The sequence below is a fragment of the Erpetoichthys calabaricus genome, chromosome 9, assembly GCF_900747795.2.
Source record: "Erpetoichthys calabaricus chromosome 9, fErpCal1.3, whole genome shotgun sequence".
NCBI lineage: Eukaryota > Metazoa > Chordata > Cladistia > Polypteriformes > Polypteridae > Erpetoichthys > Erpetoichthys calabaricus.
The window spans coordinates 27698935-27725459 of NC_041402.2; the positions used below are offsets into that span (position 1 = coordinate 27698935).

The 26525-nt window shown below is 37.4% G+C and overlaps 1 protein-coding gene across 2 annotated transcripts in view; it reads left to right on the forward strand.

The window, feature by feature from the left end:
- Positions 1 to 26126, forward strand: part of mymk (myomaker, myoblast fusion factor) — a 35658-nt gene extending 9532 nt beyond the window's left edge. The window contains exons 2-6 of one of the 2 annotated variants that reach the window (XM_028808877.2): positions 8052 to 8166; positions 10905 to 11053; positions 12640 to 12756; positions 21914 to 22096; positions 25499 to 25617. In XM_028808877.2, coding sequence (XP_028664710.2) covers positions 8052 to 8166; positions 10905 to 11053; positions 12640 to 12756; positions 21914 to 22060 — 528 coding nt within the window. In that variant the 3' untranslated portion in view covers positions 22061 to 22096; positions 25499 to 25617. Of the gene's footprint in view, positions 1 to 8051; positions 8167 to 10904; positions 11054 to 12639; positions 12757 to 21913; positions 22097 to 25498 lie in introns of both variants that reach the window. The other variant, XM_028808876.2, reaches the window with a different exon arrangement.
- The last annotated feature ends 399 nt before the right edge of the window (positions 26127 to 26525 follow it).

Consider the following 26525-nt stretch of genomic DNA (forward strand, 5'->3'; position numbering starts at 1 on the left):
CTCTCACTTGGACAGAGGTAGTGGTGCTGTAAGAATTATGTTTCTAGACTTCTCTAGCGCCTTCAACACAATCCAACCTCTGCTCCTTAGGGACAAGCTGACAGAGATGGGATTAGATTCATACCTAGTGGCATGGATCATGGACTATCTTAAAGACAGACCTCAGTATGGGAACTGCACGTCTGACATTGTGGTCAGCAACACAGGAGCGCCACAGGGGACTGTACTTTCTCCGGTCCTGTTCAGCCTATATACATCAGACTTCCAATACAACTCGGAGTCCTGCCATGTGCAAAAGTTCGCTGATGACACTGCTATCGTGGGCTGCATCAGGAATGGGCTGGAGGAGGAGTATAGGGACCTAATCAATGACTTTGTTAAATGGTGCGACTCAAACCACCTACACCTGAACACCAGCAAAACCAAAGAGCTGGTGGTGGATTTTAGGAGGCCCAGACCCCTCATAGACCCAGTGATCATCAAAGGTGACTGTGTGCAGATGGTGCAGACCTATAAATATCTGGGAGTGCAGCTGGATGATAAATTAGACTGGACTGCCAATACTGATGCGCTGTTCAAGAAAGGACAGAGCCGGTTATACTACCTTAGAAGGCTGGCGTCCTTCAACATCTGCAATAAGATGCTGCAGATGTTCTATCAGACAGTTGTGGCGAGCGCCCTCTTCTACGCAGTGGTGTGCTGGGGAGGCAGCATTAAGAGGAAAGACGCCTCACGTCTGGACAAACTGGTGAGGAAGGCAAGCTCTATTGTTGGCATGGAGCTGGACAGTTTAACATCTGTGGCAGAGCGAAGGGCGCTCAGCAGGCTCCTATCAATTATGGAGAATCCACTGCATCCACTTAATAGTATCATCTCCAGACAGAAGAGCAGCTTCAGCGACAGACTGCTGTCACTGTCCTGCTCCACTGACAGATTGAGGAGATCGTTTCTCCCCCAAACTATGCGACTCTTTAATTCCACCCAGAGGGGTAAACGTTAACATTCAACATTATACATAGTTATTGTCTGTTTTTCTGTTTTTCACCTGCATTGTTATCATTCTTTAATTTAATATTATTTTTTGTATCAGTATGCTGCTGCTGAAGAATGTGAATTTCCCATTGGGATTAATAAAGTATCTATCTATCTATCTATCTATCTATCTATCTATCTATCTATCTATCTATCTATCTATCTATCTATCTATCTATCTATCTATCTATCTATCTATCTATCTATCTATCTATCTATCTCTTGGAAAGAAGCTGTTCCGCAATCTGCGTACCTGTATTTGTACAAATACAGATTGTCCTGTACCATTTGCCAGATCGTAAAAAGGCAAACATACAGTGTCCATGGTGTGTTGGGTCCCTGATAATGCTACTGGTCTTCTTATGTAACCGGCAAGTGTAGACATCCTCCAGCTAGGTTGTTCAGTCCCAATGACCCACTGGGCCACACTGTAAACATCTTCAACTGGCAGCAGAGCAGCCACTGTTGCACAATAACAGAGTATACTTTCCATAGTGCTATGAAGAAAATTTATTAGCAGTTGAAGGGGTAAATGAGCTTTTTTAGGCTTCCTGAAAAAGTATAGTCTCTGTTAAGCTAAAAGTTGATTACAGAAATAAAAAAGTGATGTGCAAAAAACAGTAACATGTCAAAATAATTTTCATTACTCTATTTTCCTAAATTTGTTGGTTTACTCTAGTGTCTGCAACACCTGTCAGGAACACAATAAACACTGGCCTGAGAACTGATTTTGCTTAGAAATAGACTGGTGACACATGAGGTCTAGAAAACAAACATTAACGTGTGAAATGTTAACAGTTTACCTAGAACATTTGGAATATGACCAATAAAGCTGAGCTGAAAAGGTTAGGAAAAATTCTAATGAATGGCTTACACAAAGTCTTCAAAACCACAAGGATAGGTTTGCTTTTTATGGGCCCTAGTTTAAATGATCTTTTGCACAAAGACATGTCATTAGGGAAGCTTTCTGCTCAGAATTATTTAAATAAATAAATAGACATGCTAGACATAGTAAGCTTGAGAACTTTGACTAAATGTACTGTAACTAAAATTAGTATAAGAGACAAGTGAATGTAATGGTCATTTATATTAGTAGTTATTACTTATACTTTAAACGTGTTATAGAGATTATGTGTTAGGTAGGATATACGTTAGCTTATTGTAGTTAATACAGGTAAAATTCCATTACAACGAACTCCCAGGGACCTAAAAAATATTTCGTTATAACGAAAATTTCGTTGTAATAAGATTCTGTATTTGTTAGTATAGTGCTTTCTTTAACTTGCACCCAGGCATTTGCAATCATTTCAATAGCTTCTTTTGTGTTCATTTTAATCTCCTCCTGCCTACAAATTATGCTGACAAGAATTTTTCTCAGCATTTCCTTGCGATAATACACTTTCCCGAAGCGCAATTGCAGCATCTGTGGAAGATTGTTTGTCCGTTGCCAGGGCAGGGCAAAAACAGGCTCATAGCGCTGCAGTGAAGTGACACAGAAGCAAATCATAAAAGATCGGGGTCGCGCTATTAGTCCCTGTCTTGCACCCCAAAAAACGAGGCTGAGTCTCAGTACTTTAGGAAAACCAACTTTATTCAGCTTGAAACAGGAACGGCACACTTATTTATTGTAGCGTGATCTGCCACTCTGCTATACACAGACACAGCAGTCAGGCTGCATCACCCATCGATATCTTTTCTGTTTGCTTTGGCGGAGAGACGCAGAATATCTTTGAGCTAGCTGTTGCCCCGGCAACAGATAAACAGTCTTCCATAGACACGGAGATCAAACTTCGCAACGCTCTTTGGCGTGTTGTCCAGTTAGGGGAGGTCCCAAGAGAGTTTACAACCCTCACATTTTCTAGAATGAGTGCCGCATTAATAGGAATGTTTCTTGAACGAGCATCTCTGAACCACATAAAAACTGCTTTTTCGACATCTTCAAATGCAGCAGTTCACATACGTTTTGAACCCGAGATTGTTTTTCTTTTTTTGCTCTGTCTTTCAAGAAAGTTGACAGCGTTGATGGCGAAATTCCGATATCACTGGCAATGTCTTATTTTTTTTTTTGCCGCCATCGAGAGTTTTTTTCTAATGAATTAAATTCCAAAGGATGTTTTTTAAATGATGACGAGCAATAAGCAAAAGGTATCACTGAAAACCGCAAGAAACAAAAAGGGCAAAAAAAAAAAAACAGTACGAGGGATGATCGAAGAAAGAAAAAAAAAATTACAATGTTTCTGTTTGGGGATCATTGTGAACAACTGAGCTGCAGCCACAGAACTAGCTGCTCTGCAGATGATTCATTCAGGCATTTCAAGGTCATTTGGGCACTTTGTTATAATGAAAGTATCTGCTGAATGTACTTCATAGTAACGAGGTTTCTATAGACTCACGTCATATGGGGAAACTGTCGGGACCATAAAAATACTTTGTGTTAATGAAAATTTCATTGTAAAGATATTCGTTATAATAGAATTTTACCTGTATTCGTTTCATTTAGTCTTCTTTTATTTAATTCTGCTCTGTGCTTTAATAAATAAGGTAAAATGTTTTAATATTAATTTGACGTAGAATCTTACACTTTTCTGGTCTCAGATGTTCAGGCGAGGAGGGGTACCAACTCGAGGATTTCATTGAACGGTCAAACAGGACTAGGGCTATAAGGTACATGATGACAAGGCTTCGGGCCTATCAAAATGTGCTAGGCTCTGAGGTTCAGAACAGCAGGGTGAATATCTGGACTCCACCCCATGCCTAGGAAAGGGAGAAAGATAACTTGGGTTCCCACCTAGGCTTGCCTTTAGACACACCATATAATCCGGGTTATACATATTCCAACTAAAATGGAGTTATTTTATTGCATCTCACAGTACACACATATGCACATTGTAACCAAAGTATGTACTAAATCCAATTTCAGGATCATCTAGAGTCAGAGTAGCATTGGGTGAGAAGCAGGACTCAACTCAAGATACCACACCAAGTTTTTTATGAATATTTTTCTGTATTTAGTGGTGGAAACTGTTGTAGTGTTTCATTTACAATGAAGAAATACATCCATCCATTACAAAATCTGACTAATTCATTTAATGGATAACAGAACTTCAGACTATTCTGCAACTAAGGTACAAGGGAGGAAATGGCCCCTGAGAGGCATCATACCACCACAGGGCTAACTCAAGTTAACCTGTAAAGCATTTGTTTGGGGAAGGAAAAGCAGAGTACCAGACGGAAAAGCCACACAGACATGGTTGAGAACTGCAAATCCGATGCAAACGACAACTTAATACAAGATTTGAAACCAGGACACTGGATCTGTGATGAAGCAGTGTTAACCATTTTTTTTAGTAATTATTCTTAATGGCTGTTACCAAAAAATAACATAACTGAATTGACCATAAAATTATGCTTCCTGCCTAGCTCCAAGTGCTGGTGGGATTAGTTGCAACCCTCTCAACCTTAATTAGGTTAATCAGTTTTGAGAATTTATACGTCCATCTGTCTATATTATCACATTTGGTCAGGTACCATCTTACTTTAAGCCTGCTGAGACAGTCCTATTGTGCTGGTTGTTTTGAATATTCTAATTTAGCCTTTGGGATTGTTGTGTTTTCTTGATAATAATCTTTAGTTTATTTCTAGCATAAGAGCAGTTCCAAGTCAGGTTAAATAAGATCACTACTCAGCTAATTATTTTGCATGTTAAACCATTCAAGTAGTTGTGATTAGCTGCCTGCCTGCTCTTTATGAGATGACGCATAAACAAGCTGTTATGCGTCTGTGTATACTCTACAGACATGAAACTTTAATTCAGTTTTCTGAACAGCTTGTTTGCTAAAGCTTGTCTTTGTGAAATTAAACATCTTTTTAATTCTTGAAACATCTTCTGCTTGGTTTTCATTGCTTTTATTTTAGAAATGGTAAGTCTTTCAAATGTGAATCTTAGGTTAATTTGGGCATACAATTGCTTTCTTAAGTACATGCAAACTTCTGCAAAATATATTTTGATTCACTAACCCATTTTTGGGACTAGGGAGAGTATGTCATAAAAATACCCAAAAATCCCTCCTATCATTTCCCTATTTATTGATGAAATCATTCATTAAATTTATGAAATATTGCAAATTTCACTGAAAATTTGCATAATGTTTAAAAACTGTGCTTGATTCATTTTCTTTCAGTTAGATGTATTATCACAACCTATTTCAGCATAATGAAAGGTATTTATTGCTAGTCTTTACAGTATGTAAAATTTGTACTAGTGTTCATACATTAAACCAGTATAACCAGAAATGTCTACCCCATTTTACTAAGAAAATGCATTTCTTTTAATAATAAAAAAGAGAACACAAAGGCTCTACTAAATGTAAACAGACTGGGATTTCAAGCCTAAAACATTGGATTTGTGAGGAAGATAAATATTCATACATCACTGCTGTTCTAAAGATAATCAAGGACTCACCTTTGAAATTATAACGCTGATCTTAACTACTTTGGGCCAAATGTATAACACCTAACATTTTGTGCAGGTAATGATAAAAATAATACTTATTTGATAATAAATGGGATAGACACTAGTTTTATAGCACATAGTTTTAAGCTATAATAAACACTAGGGAGGCTGGAGAAAAAAAAACTACATGCAGTTTTGGTTTCCATTTCACAAAAAATAAATAACAGGGCTAGAGAAAGTCCAAAGGAGAACAGCCAGAGCAATTCCAGGACTTAGAAAATTGAAGGAACTGAACCTTTTAAGTTTAAGCAAACGGAAATCATGAGGTGACATTTGTTTAAAATCATGAAAAGAATTACTATAGGCAGATCCTGACTCTAAACTAAATTCTCCAAAAACGACACTGAGCACAGATGCAAACACATCTACAAGAGTAGATTTCACATACCCACTGTACAGTTCTACATTTTGCTTTACATTGAGAACCATAGATATATTGGAAAAAACGACTGTACTTGGAATATGTTTCCAAAGAATGTGGTAGATTTTGGAGAAATTAGAGGAGCAGGGTTGACAAGCTTATTGGACTGAATGGTATAATTTTGTCAAAACTGCTCTAATGTTCCAATTCTGTCCATTCTTAGAAACTTGTTGTTGGCCTTTTAATCTTTAACGTATTGTGGAAGAAGATCTCAGAGCAAGACAGGAATAGTTCAATCAATCAGCTTTTATTCAATCACAGATGAGGACATGGATTCATGCTTTGTAAATCAGAAAAGCAAATTTCACCTTTTTTTGTATTTTTTTGTATTTTCTATGTTTTTATATTCATTTTCCTCCCTCTTCCATTACTTATGAAACAGTATCTAAGTATTTTCATTTTATATTGCGCAAATCGGCCAAACATTTCTTTTTGTGTACGTGTCTGACGGGCCCATAAAGAAGGAAAGGTCATCTTTCCTGTGTCTAACAGACGTTGTCCTTGGTCAGCTTACTGCAACCTGTTTTATGACAGATGCCTATATGTATAACCTGTCGTTATGGCAAAACAGCTTTTAACCCTTAATAGCTTTCAAGCAGTTAAATTTTCTTTCACAGTATATGACTATCTGTAATACACAGAATTTGGCCTGAAAATTCCCTACAGTAATTTCTGACATCGTAAAAATAGATGAAAAATCAGCATTAAATGCATTTTCTATTTCCTGATCAGTAATTTCAAATTTCCCAGATGGTGTCAAGTGAGATCTGTTTCTATATTAATGGTCTTTCCATAATATCTTATTTTTCTGTGAAGGATTTTGAATATAGTTGTGTTTATATCAATGTCTCCATTGACTACTAAAAAAATCAAAGCAAGTCCATGCTTTAAATTTAAAATAAAAAGGTGCTACAAAGGACAAATGATGGAAAGTAGAAAATTGGCACAAACTGGATGAGAATGTGAACTGTAAGGATATATGGAACAGTCCAGTCTGAAAGGATTTGTTTTATGTGTAGCAAAAATATTTTTCTGGAAAGATTCATCAATAAGCAAGCAGAGTCTCTTTCACTAGAAGCTGAAGGATATTTTACAAAGGCCAAAACACAAGACAGTATTAGTTAAAAATGACAACGAGAGTTACAACCACACAAAGCTCCCTAAATAGTATTTTGATTATGTTCAAATGTTGTTGAAAAAAGAAAGGTCTTAATATTCAGACAGAAAACATACAGGTGTACAACACGTTGCCTTGTGACATGCCACATCTGTGGCCATTAAATGACTGAAAAACACAAGATTTCAAAAAAGAAATATAGTAATGTTCAGAAACAAGATAGGACAAAACTACACTGATGTCATTTTTCTAATAGCTGATACAGTTGAGAGATTGCATAAAACAAATCTTCAATTATAGAGATGAGTCGCTTATCCTATTACTGTTTTTAATATTGATTTAAGCTTATTTTGCATGATTTCTTCAGTTACCCCATTTCTCCTCTAAAAGTTTATACCAATTTGTTTCAAAAAGAATTTTGTATCATATGGTTAAAAAATATGCTATCATATTTATTAACTGAATTTATTAAAGGTTTTCTCAATTTGCACTCACAAAATTTTGTGACATTAGTATCACGGGTTGTTTTTTAATCACCTCTTTATTTTTAACTGTCTTGAACTTAAAGTAGTATCCGTCTTATCATTTGTACAAATTATTGATCTTGTGTTTCACTGGGGTTTCTGTATATATACTTGAGTTTATATAAGCACCCATTATTATGGACATCCCAGTCTAAACTCCTTACATCTCCATCCCAGGATCTTAACCCTTAATGTGTGTAAGGACTCTAATAGAAGTAGTAGTCCTAACATCAAATCGTGTGATTTTGCTAGATATGTGCTCTGCACTATATGCATCCTTTACTAATGTTTATGATCATCAAAGTTAGAACAATGATATTAACAAAAACCATTAACAGTAAGAAAAATGATGATAGCCACTCTTTTCAAGGTTGAAGCTATGGTACCTTTTGCTGATTTGCCACTTATGAATTTTAATAACATCAGTGCATACATGTCTTGCAGTTATACCATGCATGTGATGGCCCGGGATTCTCAGTACTGTGCTTCATGAGGTATGAAATCTTGGAATACTTTAGTGTCTATGGTACAGCAATCTCCATGTGGGTCACTCTTATTGGTATGTATATATTTTGTTATCTTGATATATGTCATTGATAAGCATGAGAGATAAGAGGGTTTTGAACCTTTAGAATTAAAACTGTACTTGATATCATACAAGGCTTTGTATCTTTGGGCCATTTTAATCTAGATTAGCACTTAGATGGTCTGGTTTATCCATGTATCGGTTAACTTCTGCGATCCCTTAAACTTAACATTTGTCTAGCATTATTAAGTAGCTACATACCTTCAACAGCCACATTTCATCTTAATTAGGATTCTTTACTTATTAGCATTACAACATAAGGTGTACAAACCTGTGCATCATTCAGGTAGAAATCAGATATAGCAATGGAAAACTTACCTTTCCTTTGTACTTAAATCTTAACCTTTACTTAATGTTCAAAATCAGTTTTTATGTATTAGGTTTTGACTCTTGCTGAAACAATATTGAATTTATGAGTCAGTGTTTGTTTTCAAAAAATACTAGTTTGTTGCTTCATTACGCTTTGCATGTGTCCTGATAGGTTACCTTCATCACCCCATTCTCCTGTTAATGTGCACGTCATTTATAAATATAGTATTTTCAGACTGCACAAAGTATGTGAATGAGTCAACTTCCTGATCTTCTTCAAAGACAGTATTGTGTCCTAAATAGGGATGCACCGATACCGAAACAGGTATCTGGTATCGGCCTTGATACCACATTTTCTAAAGTACTCGTTAAAAGTCCCCCGATACCGGGGACCGATACCACGGTCTGAGAAATGTCTATGTTTAAGCGGCGTGTAAGGGGTTAATCACAGGCGCCGAGTGCCCGCCCCCAGGCCCTGGCTGCAGCTCAGAGCGGGGAGAAGGCGAGGCGAGACATGTCAGCCGTGTGTAGGGTTGCCACCCATCCTTTAAAATACGGTCCCGTATTTGAGAATGAAATTGCGCGTCCCGTTTTGAATCAATACGGGACGGGTTTTGTCCCGTATTTTTTTTTATCATTTTTTTTAAAGCAGCGTCTCATGCAAATCATCCCACACGCATTTTATGAAGATGCCTCCTTTCCTACTTTTGATTGGGTAATACGGGATGTGGCCCCAGCTGCAGTATGCGTCCCTTATTTTTTTGTATTAAACGTGGTAACCCTAGCCATGTGGAACTATTTCAAAGTGAATGAAGACGACAAAACAAAGGCGGACTGCAAATTGTGCTCAGCGAAATTGTCCAGAGGAGGCTCAAAAGGTAGCGCATTTAACACAAGTAATTTAATCAAGCACCTAAAATCCCAACACGACAACGAGTACAAAGAGTTTACCCACGCTTCTAAACCAACACAACCCACGCTGCAGCAAACTCTTGCAAGACGAGAGAAAATGTCCAGAGACAATCCACGTGCTGTGAAAATAACACAGGCAATTATCGAGTACATTGCATTGAGTGACCAGCCACTCTCGGAGGTAGAAAATGTGGGATTCCTGCGTCTCCTCCATGTTCTGGAGCCCAGATATGATGTCCCAAGCCGCCGCTACATGACTGACACGGAGCTGCCTAAACTACACGACTCCGTGAAAAAACATATCCACAGCCTACTGCAAGCCTCCTCTGCGTTTAGGTTCACCACGGATATTTGGACAAGCAGTGTTAGCCCCGTGTCGCTAATTAGCCTAACCTCCCAGTGGATAGACGAGAGTTTCTTGTTTTTTTTTTGTTAAATTATATGACTAAAGCTTTTACCTGTAAATTTAAATCATGTTTTTATTAAGTACTCGGTATCGGCAAGTACTTGGTATCGGCGAGTACTGAAATGCAAGTACTCGTACTCGTTTTCCAAAAAAGTGGTATCGGTGCATCCCTAGTCCTAAAGCACTAAAATCAAAATATAACAATACTAATGCAAGGTAAAGACACCTTTTAAGAAATATCATTATGAATGCAGATTTCTCCTATGAAATATCCATTTTGTAAACATATTACTTAATCAAGAGATTTGAAAAATTATAAACATTAGATGACTTTCACAACGACTAACTGGGTAATGTATCTAACAAGTAAACTTCCTAATGTCATTTCTCTTTGTTTTACATATTCATTATCTTACACTTATATACTTACATTTGCTTATACTATTTTCCTCTCTTCTGCTATAAACTGGCCATGTCTCAGTTATAATGTTAAAGGACTTTATATTTTTTCTGATTTGTTGATATTCACCAAATTGAAATTCGTCTATTTTATTCTGAGTTTAATGTAGTTATTTAAAGATAGGGTGAGAAGTTCAGTCATCCGGGAGGGGCTCAGAGTAGGAGTCAGATGAGGTGGCTCGGGCATCTGATCAGGATGCCTCCTGGACGCCTCCCTGGTGAGGTGTTCCGGGCACGTCCAACCGGGAGGAGGCCCCGGGGAAGACCCAGGACACGCTGGAGGGATTATGTCTCCCGGCTGGCCTGGGAACGCCTTGGGATTCTCCCGGAAGAGCTAGAAAAAGTGGCCGGGGAGAGGGAAGTCTGGGCATCTCTGCTCAAGCTGCTGCCCCCCCGACCCGACCTCGGATAAGCGGAAGTGGATGGATGGATGGATGGATGTAGTTGTGTTCCATGTACTGTATGTAAATGTTGTACGGTTTAGCAATTTGCTACTAATGTACCATGATTGCAGATATGTGCACATGCTCTGACCCAGTACTCAATGAAGTGTGCTATAGAAAAATAAGATTAACTGAATTGAAAACTGAATACTAGCTGCATTTTGAATTATTAACTTGCAAAGCTCTAGGTGACTTTGATGAGCCTAAAAGGTCTTCACTTACAATGCTTGGGATTCTCACTTCTGCGGTCCGTATCTACCAGGATCGATATGGGTATGGCATCTATTCTGGCCCAATTGGGACAGCAGTACTGATCATCACCGTTACATGGGTATGTAAAATAAATTAATTTCTAATCAAGATTAGTTTTAATGCTGTTATCAAAGCTAAATCACTTAAAATTAAAATGGATGGCAATAATAATAGTTCAACATAATATTCAGAATTTTCTGCCTAAGGGATCAAGAACCCCGAGTTTGAAACCTATGTCCAGCCTCTCTCTTTGTGGAGTTTCCTGCCATATGCACAAAAAATATCTTTTATATTAAATTAACAATTCTAAATTATTGTAATCAGTTTATTAACATGATTGAACTCTAGGGTTGGCTGTTGTCTTGTGCCTGATGTTACCAGTATATACTACCATCAATCATAACCCTGAATTGCATTAAGCGGGTTTGAAAATGTTGTGCGATGTATGTTCAGAATGGTTATTCATTTATTTTCTCAATCTGCTTATTCCAATGAAGGGTAGTGAGACGCCATAGCCTGTCTTAACAGAATCACACTCAAACCATAATCTCCACATGTTCATATGGATTTTCTCTTGGTAATCAGGTTTCTTAAAGATTTTAAAGACATGCAGATTAGTTTACATTTCAACTATAGATTAGTCAAATATCCATATGTTAATAAATGTGTCATGAGATGGACTGACCCTTATCAGAGGTAGATTCTGCATTGTGTCCAGGGTTGTCAAAACAGTCTGCAACTCCCCATGAACACAACATTTTATCAGAAAGTTTAGAAAATTGATGAATGAATGAATAAATGAATGAATGAGTGAGGACTGAGGAACAAGCATGAGTTTGTCAATGCTAGGCACATTTTTATATTGTACATGGAAGAAAGCACTGAAATGTGCATGTTAGCAATTGCATGACCTGGTTACCCTCCTTTTTTGCAGCTACACTGGGCAGCTTTAACTGCTGCCACTTCTTTTATTATACGTCGGGCTGACCACTCAGCCTCACAAAGAACAATGACTTAGCCCCTATCAATCATAATCTGTTTGGTGAACTACTCGACTTTGGTGTTCTATCAAATGCAGCAGTAGCAGTTGATTAACATAACAGACCAAACTTTACCATACTTGCTTGCTATGCAGTTTCATGCTTACTGGACCACTGCTTCAGGGTGCAAATGTCTTTATCACAACAATCAGGTTCACCTTTAAAATTCCCTGATGCTTGTTCAGTACCTGGGATCAAACCCCTCCTCTTGCACTCACTCCTCACTCATATAGTGCCAGTTGAGAGCCAGCAACTAGTCCAACACACATGTTTGGGATACAAAAAGAAATCCGAGTGCCATGGGGAGAACATATAAGCCAGCAGTGATCAGAACAAGGAGCTGTGAGGCAACAATGCTACCCACTTTCCATACTGTACATTATGAGGTATTAAAATTCTGTCTTTAACATGGACAGTCAATGTAGAAATATCTAAATAACATTGGTTTTATGTTCTTTAGTGCTGAAATAGGTGAAACATTTAACATGATAATGGCTAAATGATGTAGTGTACAATTATTCAGTATGATCCTTTTTGTTTATAAACGTTTTGATCTTCCCTGTAATTGCCTAATACAACCTAGAGCTCTTACTGAAAACCACATTCTGCTGACTTTCTATTTAAGCTGCGAAAGATGAAGGAGAAGAAGAGCTTGTATCCAGAAAAATCTGTCTACACACAGCAGGTGGGACCAGGATTCTGCTTTGGAGCTCTTGCCCTCATGCTGAGATTCTTCTTCGAGGTACTAAGAACATTTTTTTTGAGTTCTATAAAAATCTTTTTAGTCATTATTATTAACACATGACATGCCCATATGTCAGGAAAAAGTAAATAAATGTACCGTCTCACATTTAAGTCCTAGGACTAAACAGTTGACATGCATTACTGAGAAATACAATAAAAATTGTAGATGGGAAAATGCATCATTTACACAATGAAGAGCTCTAAAATACTTTGAATTAAAACTGCTCCAGCATAAGAAGAACTCTAGGAAGCACACAAAAAGTAGATAACTTCTCTGTCAAGTAATCGAAGCAAGGACATTAAAAATAAATCTGGCTGAGTTACTTTGACGCATACAGTAGCTAACTAGTATGTTGTATTGAATGATCTCCTTTTATTTATAAGTTTATTTGATGGCACAGTGGTTAACATTGCTGCCTTTACTGAAAAAAAAAATGAAACGCAGGTATTTAAAATCACATAGAGGCAGCAAACATACATGCAATTGCTCCATGTGATGAAATTCACAAAAGAAATAAATGCACAGGGCTGAAAATAATAAAACTTGTTTTTTTTTTATAGTTTACAACATCATTAAGCATGGGCATCCATTTACAGATGCACCAAAGATGTAGATAGATTTTAATTTGAATAAACAGAATTTGTGTGCCATCATTAAAGAAACGTATGTTGTGAGCATTAGCAATATCACACTGTGTCTTTGCTGCACACCTTCACAACTCACTATGGTTTGCTGATACTGGATAAGGGGAGTAATGGCACTTATTTTTTCAACTTTAACCACTTTTCTATTTTATGAGGGAAAGAGTATGGTACATGCTGATTTTGAAAATCGCTAAAGAATAACTTTTGTACTAAAATATGTGAATTACAAGTTTCTGGTGTTTGTGGTTTATAGTGTATGTTTCTTGTTCAGAACAAAGACAATAAAAATCTACACATCTAGTATAATTCTATCATTCAATTTCTAATACTTAACAGCAATATCTTCTTGGATATTCATCGTGATCTAGAAGAAGGGTTCCCCATATCGGCTCACAAAGGGTCTTCTACCAGTTTCTAAAAAAAATTGAAAGATTGATTATTTTATCATATGCTTTATGTTGTCAGATTCAATTAAATGCAGCTCATTTTTATGTTGAATTGTTCAGAAATCATACACGATCCACCTTAATAAAGAGACAAGTGTCTGTGTCCCTTCCGGTTGTTATGTTCCTATCATTCCAAAAGAAGATGCATCACAAACATTTGTAGTAATAAAATGCATTGCATTTGTCATTCCAACAGAGAGCACATCAAACATTAATATTGCTTTTACAAAACCCATACCAAATGGAATATAACAAAGACATATCTCTTGCATTTGTTATTACAACCGATGGTGCACCACAAACACTCTCAGTAATGTGTTTTATTACTACAAATGTTTGTGATACACCATCCGCTGGGATAGCAAATACAATGCATTTTATTACAACATGCATTATAAAATACCAGTAACGGCGTACTGCATGATAATGTGCAGTGAATACACTTGACTTGAGCTCTTTCTCTGTATGTTTAGCATTAGTTTGCTCAGAGGTTGATGCGCTTGCTACTTCCTGAGCAGCTCTTGTTTTTTCCACCCTAGCGGCCCGCTGCTTCCCATCTTTTCGCGTTAAAACTGATTAAGTTAGTTTTTGTGTTGCAATTACTTAGTATGTTTTCTTTAATTTTTCACTTAATCTGGCACATAAGTCATCAATCTGCCTTAAGAATGATTAGTGAAGATGATAGGGAATGAGAACGGCGCCCGTACGGATGCGCCGCACGGCTGCCCTGCTGCGTGCTGCTGAGAGTTGAGAGTCTACAATAAAATAAAATGAAAATAAAAAGAGTAATAAAATCATCACCTACGAAAGCGGATAGTAGACGTCACGTAGTATATGTGTACCAAATTTCAAGTCAATAGGTGAAACGGTTTGTGAGCTACAGGTGATTTAAAATCCTGGACAGACAAATGAACAGCCACGGTAGCGTATTATAGAAGAAGACATATAAAAAGATGGTCTGAGGTCTACGTTGATTACTTCGATTTTAGCCCATCTTAGATGGGTAGCACAGCTTGATCTTCTTTAAAGTGTTATTTCACAGGTACAATCATTAAATCTAATTGATTTCATATTTTGTACTGTGTAATGACAGTCAGTCACTAGGGTGAATGTTCATCGCTAGTTTTCACAGTACTCAATACTGTTCGATATTGTTTATTTTGAAGAACCATCCTATACCTGTGTTGAAAATGTCATGTCTACAGAACAGTGGTTAAAGAAGAAACACAACATTTTATCTGAGTAGTATAGAAAAGATTTTGTGAGAATATTAAAACAAGTTTGACAATAACGGCTATTCAGCCATTCAGCCTGAGCATAATTTCCCTCAATTCACTGTATACTCAACTCATTGCACTATATAACCTAACATCTTATTAGACTTCTTAGTGCCTTCTGTACACTGCCTAGATGCAGACAGTGACAAATCCACTATTACTGTCTCATAATGTGTACTTTCAAGTTCTTAATCATTGTCTTTTCAAATCTAACATTCTTGTTTCCTATGTGTAATACTCTACATTTACTTACATAAAATGTGATCTACCACAAACATGCACAAGCCTGTATTTTGTCCAGATCACCCTGTAATAATTCAGCTGATTCTACATTATCCACCATTTTACTTAGTTTGCCATTGTCTGCAAACTTGACCTGATTGTCATTTATATTCTCATCCAGATCATTTATATTAAAAACAGCAGTGGCTCGAGCTCTGATGCCAGAGGGACACCACCTAATTCTGAAAAACTTCCTCTTAACATAGTGCCTTTTCCTGGTGTTTAATCTAATTCTGCACCCATTTACACACTGTGCCTCGAAATCCTAATTCTATTAAGCTAATGTCACATTACGCAACTTCTAGTCCTCGGGTAAATCAGACTTGCCAACTGAGGGTGATGATCTTGTGGCCAGACCATGTCAGTTTACACAAATGAAAGTTTCTGGGCATGACACATTTGGTGATTGAGTGCTGACCTTCCAACATAGTCTTGCTCACTCCTTTTTTTTGACAACCAATAGCATGCTGCCCGACTGAGGTGGTGCTATACAAAGGGTGAACATGTATGGCAAGTTCAGCCACAATCTCTGCCCCTTTTTTCCCATTCTGTTATAGTACATAAAATTCAAGACAACAGACAAAATAGCTTCTTTTCTCTTTTTGAGGTCCAAAACACCCACATTCCCTATTCCTAATCCATGCATTCAAATTTCCACAAGGGGTTAATAAAGTTTACCTAATCTAATTATATGAATTGTACTTTTGGATGAGCATTCATTGATTGTCAGCTCTCATGCACAGAGAACCTACCCCTACAACTAAAGACAAAATGAAATCTGTTTGATTTTATCAGAGTGAGTCGCAGACTAGTTGGAGTGAGTTACAGCCTTGTAGTTACTTGGATCAACCTAATCTACCCTTTCTATAGCACAGTATAATAGTTACCAGTTTGTAGTCCGTAGAAATTTCCCAAGTGTGCAGTGATTTTTGAAAATATGTGTCAAGTGTTTATTCATAAAGAAAAAGTGAAAAAATAAAACTTGTTTGGTTTCTATTGCTAACAATTTTGAAAAGGTCCTGCTCAAAACATTTGGATGACCACCAAAATCATATTATTTTATTGGTGTAATTTTAAAAATATGTTTAAAATAGGGCGGCACGGTGGCGCAGTGGGTAGCGCTGCTGCCTCGCAGTTGGGAGACCTGGGGACCTGGGTTCGCTTCCCGGGTCCTCTCTGCGTGGAGTTTGCATGTTCTCCCCGTGTCTGCGTGGGTTTCCTCCGGGCGCTCCGGTTTCCTCCCACAGTCCAAAGACATGCAGGTTAGGTGGATTGGCGATTCTAGATTGGCCCTAGTGTGTGCTTGGTGTGTGGGTGCATTTGTGTGTGTCCTGCGGTGGGTTGGCACCCTGCCTGGGATTGGTTCCCTGCCTTGTGCCCTGTGTTGGCTGGGATTGGCTCCAGCAGACCCCCGTGACCCTGTGTTCGGATTCAGCAGGTTGGACAATGGATGGATGGATGGATGTTTAAAATAAAAGCATGTTTTCACTCAATCACCCAATAAGCTCAATTAGCCAAAACAATTTGTGATGAATGGGACAGATTTAAAATAAATAATCGCAACCCATTAAGTTCAGGCTCCAATCAGGCACGGCTGTGTGCAAGCAAGCTCCGTTTTGGGGATGGTTGGGGTGCCTGGCTGATCACACATGTGCGAATGTGAGTGTCTGGCGGGGGCCTCATTTTTACCTAGCAGCGTATCATACCTGCGTCCAACAAGGTAAGCCAATATGAGAGGAGCCTACACGGCAGACAGGAAGAAAAAAAAAGAACAAAAGAAAACCGGTAGGAAGAGAAGGAAACAAACAGCAAAGAATTGTTGGTTAAAGGGGAAAAGCTTAAAGGGGAGATAGGATCAGAAGACACCAGGGTGCAGAGGAGAGGAGGCAGGCAGCTGGAAGGAGAGTCCCTAAGATGAGCGTAGAAGAGGGCTACTCAGGCGGAGTATTTTCCATGGTAACTGTAGTGAGGCAATGCTCACTCTAGCACAAGTCTGAGGAGAGTAAGCAGAAGAAGAGAGGCAAGGCATGGTGCTCTGTTGTGGGCCTCAGATGGCAGCAGTGACCCAAGCCTGGTTTAGAAGATTGGCTGCGCCTATTGGTTGGGTGCCTCCTCTGCTGCAAGACCACATGCAGGGTAAGCAGATGATGTGTCAATTTAGATTGCACCAGGACTTGTGTTTTTTTTTTTTTTTTTAAAAAAGGACAGATTCCTGCCTTGCAATTTTAGCCTCAATTTTATGGATTATTTATTAATGACTTTTAAGTTCCACAATAACCTTGGTTTTTATGGATTATGTATTTAATTGGATGAACTTGCACTACACTTCTCAAACACTGATTGATTCTTGGTTTTGATTTTCATAAAAATCACTTATTACAACTACACCATGCTGGATGTGTGTGTCCTCATTTGCCAGGCTCATCTGGATACTGACTAAAGGTACACAACAGGGAGCATGAAGCCAGTCCAGACCATCACACAATTATATGAGTACTATTATAACAGTTACATGAGTACTACCACAATTTGCAATGAGGTGACACAGTTTTAGCACTGTGGGGAGTTTGCTTGTTCTCCCAGTGTCTGCCTGGGGTTCCTCCTGGTACTCCAGTTTCCTCCTACTGTCGAAAGACATGCAGATAAGGCGAATTGACAATGCTAAATTGACCCTTGTGTGTGTGTGTTCAACCTGCGATGAACTGGAGTCCTGTTCAGGGTTTGTTTCTGCCTTGTACCCTATGCTAGCTGGGATACGCTCCATCTCTGACTCTGGTCTGGATTAATGTTAGAAAATGACATGACACTATTTAAAATGTCTTATCTTCAATGTTTAACTTTTGATAACTGTTTATGTAGAAACGTTTTACTTAACAATGCTAAATCCTGTGATAATCATTCATCCAACTGAGCCAAATTAAATGGAAACTGTCATGTCCTACATTTAAGCTTTTACATATATTTGTGTGTAATTCTAAGCCTTAGGATGAAAAAATGATTACACAATGAAAACACATCAATGATATCCTCAGTTCTAAATGTGAAACTTATAATTTCATATTTGTATCTAAGATTTAAATTTTTGATTAGTCAAAATGGAATTGCAGATATTTCTAATCAAAAGTATCAAACTCTCACAATTGTAAAAATTCAAAATGGAATTACACTTAACTCCATTTGTCCTAATGAGGCTCGTGCTGGCAATATTCCATGCTAAACGGACCAGGCCTCAATTCTTCAATAACTTCTTCAGAGTGCTCCTAGGGAATTTCCACATGATTTTTAAGACAGTCACAAACTACTGTATAATCCAGCATGTCCTGGTTTTGCCCCTGAAATTTAGATTCTGACTAGTCAAAATACAATTGCAATTAACACAAGACATAAAACAGTTAAACTAGTTTGTTATAAAATGATGCTATGTTTTTGTAGAACTCCACAGAAATAATACAAGTGAAATGAAGGGAAAATAGTTCATGCATGGCAATCTGGTTATTCCATCAAAAGTGCAAAAGTAATATAAACTAAGAGGTTGCATAACAAATGCATACAAACTATAAAACATGAATAATTAATTTTTGCTACAGTACAGATTAAATGTGTGCAAAATGAAGAACAATGAACCGGAAAAAAAATCTCAGGTAGGGAAAGTTAACAACAAATTGTATTTTATAGCCATCACACAGACAAAAAAATTTGATCTCTCCACATATATCTCTATATATAATCTTCATTTGGATCTTGATCTTTGTTTGTCCGCGAATGAATTAGAAGAAGAAGCACTAGATGGCAGTAGAGAGACATAGACATTGCATTAAGAATCTCCTCCAGGCTTATACTACTGAAGACTGTAGTACTCCAGTCACACCTCAAAACACAGACATTCAAACTAAACAAATTGTTGTGCTTTAAATTAACTAATCTTTATATATAATCTTCATTTGGTATTGATCTTTGTTTGTCCACGAATTCCACGCATACGTAGACCACCTTCCAGTTTAGTACGTTGTTGTTACTCACGGATGTCAACAATGTGCCGGAATAACGAAAGGGGTGGTGGACAGTGTTACGCTGGTTAGCTCCTGAGGCCTGGTTAGAGAATGAGATTGCCGAAGATAAAAGGTACGTGCCTACGTAACATATGAATGAAAGAAAGACAGTGGGTAAAATGAATGACAACGTAACAGCACGTTCCAGAAATTATTATTGTTACGTTGTAGCCAGCGAGTGCTGCACATCTCACAGTTGTACCGTGGCTTGTTCACATGTCAGTGAAGTGTTCCCTATTTATGCTTTAAAGAGCCTGGATACCTATGTGTCCCCCTTTTATAACCATTGCTCCGTGTATATTGCCTTACTCTTTGGATTGCCACAAACCTGCGAGATTGGAGAAAGGTTGAAAAGAGATCGTGAGAGGAAACGTCAGCGTCGTGAAAACGAGATGGACTGTGAAAGGAGAGAAGCAGAAATGCTCCTACACCACCACATAATTACTATTCGGACAGTGATTCCGAGTAGGCCGTTCCTATTGAATCAATGTCCAAGGGTTTTGTTTTGTAATTTTGTTTCCCTTATAAAAAATCATAATGCTGTGCGACGAAGGGCCCAGTTCACGACTGGCAGCCGCGTTTAAACAGGGAGCCCTTCACAGACAACTTTAACATGCGCAACGTAGTTGGGCGCACATGGCTAGTTTATTCATATAATCCCACACCAAGGACAATCCTTACTTAAATGTTTATTATTAATCCAATTGTGACATTCCATTGCCATTTTGTGAGTTTTTTGATGGGAGTCACCATTTTGTGTATTTTTTTTCATGGGTGCCGCCATCTTATGTCTCTAGTCACAGTGATGCTACATGGTTATTAAGCACTTGTGACATCATGGTTATCATGACCACTCGCATTAAGATTTGTTTGAGCTTTAAGCAATTAAAGGTAAGATCTAATGAATGACTAGTACTCAAGAATTTAAGAAAAAATTCTGGTTTAGACTTTTATTTTGTTTGGCTACAACTTTGACTTTATTCTTAAAACCTGGTAAACATTCAAATAACTTTTGTGTTTTGATCTTTGCAAATGACCACGACAAACCTTTTGTTTTTCACTAGATTCCTTTTATTCTTTGATGTTTTATAACAGAATTTGTCAGATAGGATGCCTCACATCCTGTTTAAACACTATGCAACACAATGCGTACAATATATACAAGCAATACATTTTTAAGAAAAAATAATAAGTTATATGTTTAAAATAATGCTGGGCATGAAACAAAAGTAGTTTGAAAGTTATAGCCTATGACATGTAGTGGTCTTCTACTTGACAGAAACCTTCTGCTACTAGATAATTTGCTTTAATTGCACACTTTCCCATCTTGAAGACCCAGCAGTATCAAGCCTTAATTATATATAAGGAATCCTCACAATAGAGATCTGCAAATTTCAATAACATTTGTAAAATTAACAATAAGAAACTTGCACCTTGTACCCGGTCATTGTCTGTATGGAGTTTCAGCATTCTCCCTGTGTGGGTTTTCCTCCAAAAGAAGAACAGGTTAGGTTAATATTATACTATAAATTTGTTCAGTGTGCATATGAGAGCACAAATGTTCCAATGGCTGTGCTCAGCTTGCTTTCCTGCCTTATGCCTGATGTTAATGGGATAGGCTCTAAATCAGATCAAGAACTGGATTAGACTGGTTTGAGAATTTTACATTATATTACTCTTCACACTCCTACAGCATCAAAAATCTACTTATGTATTTATACATTTGTACCATCTAAGTGATCAATCTATTTTATTTGCAAATATTTATATCACTATTACAACTAAGTCTTTTATCATGTAAGAAGGCACCATTAAAGTCAGATGCTGCCCAAAAATTCCAAAACAATAACAGGACAAAGTGATAAAAAGATTTCCTAAAGGCTGTAAGACAAAATGATGGAGCCGTGACTGAAGGATCCTCTCTGCCTTACTGTATATGCACATAAATATCCAATGACATGATTGTGACACAGTTAACGTTGCCATAAAAAACAACAATACGGGAAGAGAGAGAAGAAAAATTGGATAACAACATACAGAATTTGGAAGTAGTGTATAAGTCACTCATCCATTCGTTTGTAGCAACTGATTTGTCAAGTTCAAAGCCATAGGGCTATTAGCTATTCTAGTAGCACTTGGTACAAGACCAAAAAATAAACTTTGAATGTTTGAGTCAGGCCATCACACTCAGGGGCACTCCCACACTCTACCATATCGAGTCAACAGATGTTCTGCAAATAAGCTGGTCATCTTTGGTGACGTACAATACAAACCACTGTGCAACCATACTAACATATACACTATGCAGTATATAGTATTCTATCAAAAGCCCTTGTGATTAATAAAAAAGAAACCCTGAAATTTAGAGAAGACATTTTATTAATAACACTATCTGGTTTCTAACCATTATTCCCTTCAAACCTAAATTTGCAATATTGTCTGTGTCCTTTCTACAGGAATGGGACTACACGTATGTTCACAGCTTCTACCATGCATCACTGGCAATATCATGTATCCTGATTCTACCCAAGAAGAACAGACTTGGAGGCAAAGGAGGGAACCCTGCAAAGTTGGATTGTTACACTCTCTGCTGCTGTGTATGACGTCATTTTTATCAGAGTCCCTTCAGTCTTGTAGAGGTGACATTCAAATGAAAATCTTAGAAAACAGCTCTGCACATATTAAATCTTTCTAAAAACTACACCCTCACATTTATTTTCTAAACAACTTATCCAGTTCAGGGTCATGGGGGACTGACAAGGGAACAAAACTGGTTGTGTGCACCAGTCCATCTTAGGGACCACTCACACACTTACCTACAGCCTCGTAGAGTCAGTCTAGAACCACTAGTTAAACAAACACACAGATCTTTTGGGTGTTGGGAAGGAAACTGGATGATCAGAATTGCATTAAGTACAGTCCTCTGCCAAATTACCTTGTGTTTAATCTCAAACTGAAGATGACAACATGAGCCACGCTTGTGTAATTAAATACCAGTTGCTTGTGCAACACTGCACTTTTGTATCGTCAGGATATCAACAAATAGGGCTAAGTTTTAACTATGCTATACTTTAATACGGTATTCTACATCTGTACAGGTTTTTTAAATTGTTGGTCTTTGGGGTGTACTTAATGCAAAGTAACAAACTACTGGGTATTAGAACAATCATTCATAATGTAAATCATACACTATAAATTAAGATTGCAAATAGTCTTAGAAAGATTTAGGCGCTTTTTAAACATGTTAGAAGTCAAAAGGGAACACGGCAATTTTCAGCAATAAAATTATATTATCTAATTGGGCAGCATAGTTTTGTAAGGATTAGCAATTCTGCCTCACAACATCCAGTTCTTCTATTTTCCTCCCATATCCCAAAGAAATGTAAATTTGGTTAAACTGGTGTTGCTAAACTGAATAAATATGAGTGTGGATGTGTGCGTGGCATCTGAGCATCTCCCTGTCCAGGGTTGGTTTACTCCTTGCATACAGTGCTATCAGAATAGGCTCCAGTCCCTCCAACCCAGAAATGAATTATGGGGATTCAATACTGAATGGATTGACTATTATTAATTATTGATGATCTGTTGAAATTTCATGAAGCATTTTAAAGAGGTGTCTCTAAATTATTCAAACAAAATAAATATGATGAACAATGCTAGCCGCTTTATAAGGGACGGTGCTATGAATATAAAATTAAAGTATTTTAGTTTGAACACAGTAAAGCTCACAGCATTTCAAGATGCGCAATAAACACAATTTTTAAATTAATTTTAACACTTCAATGGGATTGTATTATATAAGGTAAATTCAACAGTAGCCCAGCAGTTTGGAGTTGTTGTCTAACAACCCAGGAACCTGTGTTCACTTTCTGACACAATCACTTTCTCTGTGGTGTTTGCTTGTTCTCTGCATGTCTACATGAAAGTTCTTCGGGCACCCTGGTTTCCTGACACTTTCCAGAGCATGCATGTAGATTAACTACAAACTCTACATTTGCATGGTTATGTTTGCAAACTCCCCTGAGATGGACTGGAGTACTTTAAAAGGTCTGTGTTGCAACTCACTCCCAAAGGCCTCATTATAAGCTCTAGCCTCATGCAATCTTGTAATGTCAAAACCGCTAAGGGAGTGAGTGGCTCAGACTGAATCCATATATGTGTGCTTTGAAACTGGACCAGTAGATACCAGGCCAATTTATTGAATTTGCTTAGAACTGCTTATAGTCTAGCAGTGTGAAACTGAAATATCTTTCTGTTATCATGCTTATTGAATACAGTCATATGAAAAAGTTTGAGAACCTCTCTTAATTCTTTGGATTTTTGTTTATCATTGGCGGAGCTTTCAAAGTAGCAACATCCTTTTAATATTTGATATGCATTATGGAAACAGTAGTATTTCAGCAGTGACATTAAATTTATTGGATTAACAGAAAATATGCAATATGCATCATAACAAAATTAGACAGGTGCATACATTTGGGCACCTCAACAGAGATATAACATCAATACTTAGTTGAGCCTCCTTTTGCAGATATAACAGCCTCTAGATGCCTCCTTTGATGGGTGTCTGGATTCTGGATGGAGGTATTTTTGACCATTCTTCCATACAAAATCTCTCCAGTTCAGTTCAATTTGATGGCTGCCGAGCATGGGAAGCCTGCTTCAAATCATCCCATAGATTTTCAATGATATTCAAGTCAGGGGACTGTGATGGTCATTCCAGAACATTGTACTTCTTCCTCTGCATGAATCCTTTTGTAGATTTCGAACTGTGTTTTGGGTCATTGTCTTGTTGGAATATCCAACCCCTGCGTAACTTCAACTTTGTGACTGATGCTTGACCATTATCCTGAAGAATTTGTTGATATTGGGTTGAATTCATCTGACCCTCGACTTTAACAAGGGCCCCAGTCCCTGAACTAGCCACACAGCCCCACTGCATGATGGAACCTCCACCAAATTTGACAGTAGGTAGCAGGTGTTTTTCTTGGAATGCGGTGTTCTTCTTCTGCCATGCTAAGCACTTTTTGTTATGACCAAATAACTCAATTTTTGTCTCATCAGTCCAAAGCATTTTGTTCCAAAATGAATCTGGCTTGTCTAAATGAGCATTTGCATACAACAAGCGACTCTGTTTGTGGTGTGAGTGCAGAAAGGGCTTCTTTCTCATCACCCTGCCATAGTTGTTCTTTGTGCAAATTGCGCTGAATTGTAGAATGATGTACAGATACACCATCTGCAGCAAGATGTTCTTGCAGGTCTTTGGAGGTGATCTGTGGGTTGTCTGTAACCATTCTCACAATCCTGCGCATATGCCACTCCTGTACTTTTCTTGGCCTGCCAGACCTGCTGGGTTTAACAGCAACTGTGCCTGTGGCCTTCCATTTCCTGATTGCATTCCTTACAGTTGAAACTGACAGTTTAAACCTCTGAGATAGCTTTTTGTAGCCTTCCCCTAAACCAGGAGACTCAACAATCTTTGTTTTCAGATCTTTTGAGAGTTGCTTTGAGGATCCCATGCTGTCACTCTTCAGAGGAGAGTCAAAGGGAAGCACAACTTGAAATTGACCACCTTAAATACCTTTTCTCATGATTGGACACACCTGTCTATGAAGTTCAAGGCTTAACAAGCTAATCCAACCAATTTGGTGTTGCAAGTAACCATCATTGAGCAGTGACAGGCATTCAAATCAGCAAAATTACAAGGGGACAAAATTTTTGCACAGCCAGTTTTTCACATTTGATTTAATTTCATACAACTAAATACTGCTTCATTAAAAATCTTTGTTCGGAAAACACCCCAGTACTCAGATGTTCCTAGGAAATGAAAGACATACCACTGTTATTCTCTGTTATTCTCCTTTATGGAAAATTTGTATTCATAGGGTTAAACAAATAAACTAATACAGTAGAGTTAAAATTTCTTAAAACACGCCTTCAAGAAAATATTTTGATTGTTTTTTTTTCAATGTTGAAAAAAATGTTAAAATGGCATAATCACAAATATATATTTATGCTTTTATGGCATTTCTATATTTCAGAGCACCAAACCAGCTATAAAGGACAGACTTCAATCATTCTGGAGTTCATCAACTCAGTGGCCAAAGATTCACACCAAACCTTCATTTTTGATGCATCGAGTTGATACCAAGATAGTAGCTTAAGCTAAAAGAGTAGTGAAAGAACTGAACGTTCCTCTCCAGGTAGCCATAGAGGGTATTGCAGCGCAAGGATAAAGAATGCAGAATAGTATGTGAGCCGACAACATCATGGAGCTTACATCTGACATTGTTTGTTAATGTTTGATTTTCACTGGGAATGAAGGTAACCTCAAGACTGCAATGAATTTTTGTAGATATTTAGAAAGTAATTTAACAAATGTGCTTTATTAAACTTTACTAAAATTTTAACAAGGAGAGAAGTAAAAGTAATGCTATATCTATTACTCAACACTGTATATGGTTTTCTGTTGTGTAAAATAATTGCATTTTTTTAAAAGTATAATTTCATAAAACAATGGATGTAGTTCTTTCATTTAAAATATGGTAATATCAGTTTGGGTATTTATAAGTTTTATGTCTGGGTATCTTATTTTTATATTGTCTATTGTCAAATGTAAGAATTAATGACTGTAATCATTTGTTTTATGTTATATGCTGGAAAGATTTTTGCATCCCTAAAATTAAACTGAATAAAAATGTTATATAAAGGATAATAGCCCTTTTACATTAACTAATATCTTCATAGTACTGTATATGCATTCTGTTCTGCATTCATTTTTTCACTTATATTAACATTTTCCGAACCTGTGTAAAGCCTGTACATGAGTCAGGAAAGGTGCACACAAACAAAATTGGGTAAAAGTGAACAATTAATGACATATGCTTTTTATTTGGTAGCTTGTTCATTCCCATTATTGGAGAACATAAAAACATGTGAGATGGTGATTTGGGAGGTGTGAATGGCAACTGTTTATTAGATAAGACTCCTTGGATTCAAGCATATTTCAGTAATTATTTCATTCATATTAGCCACCTATTTGCAGAAAATTAATATTTATTTAGCAGA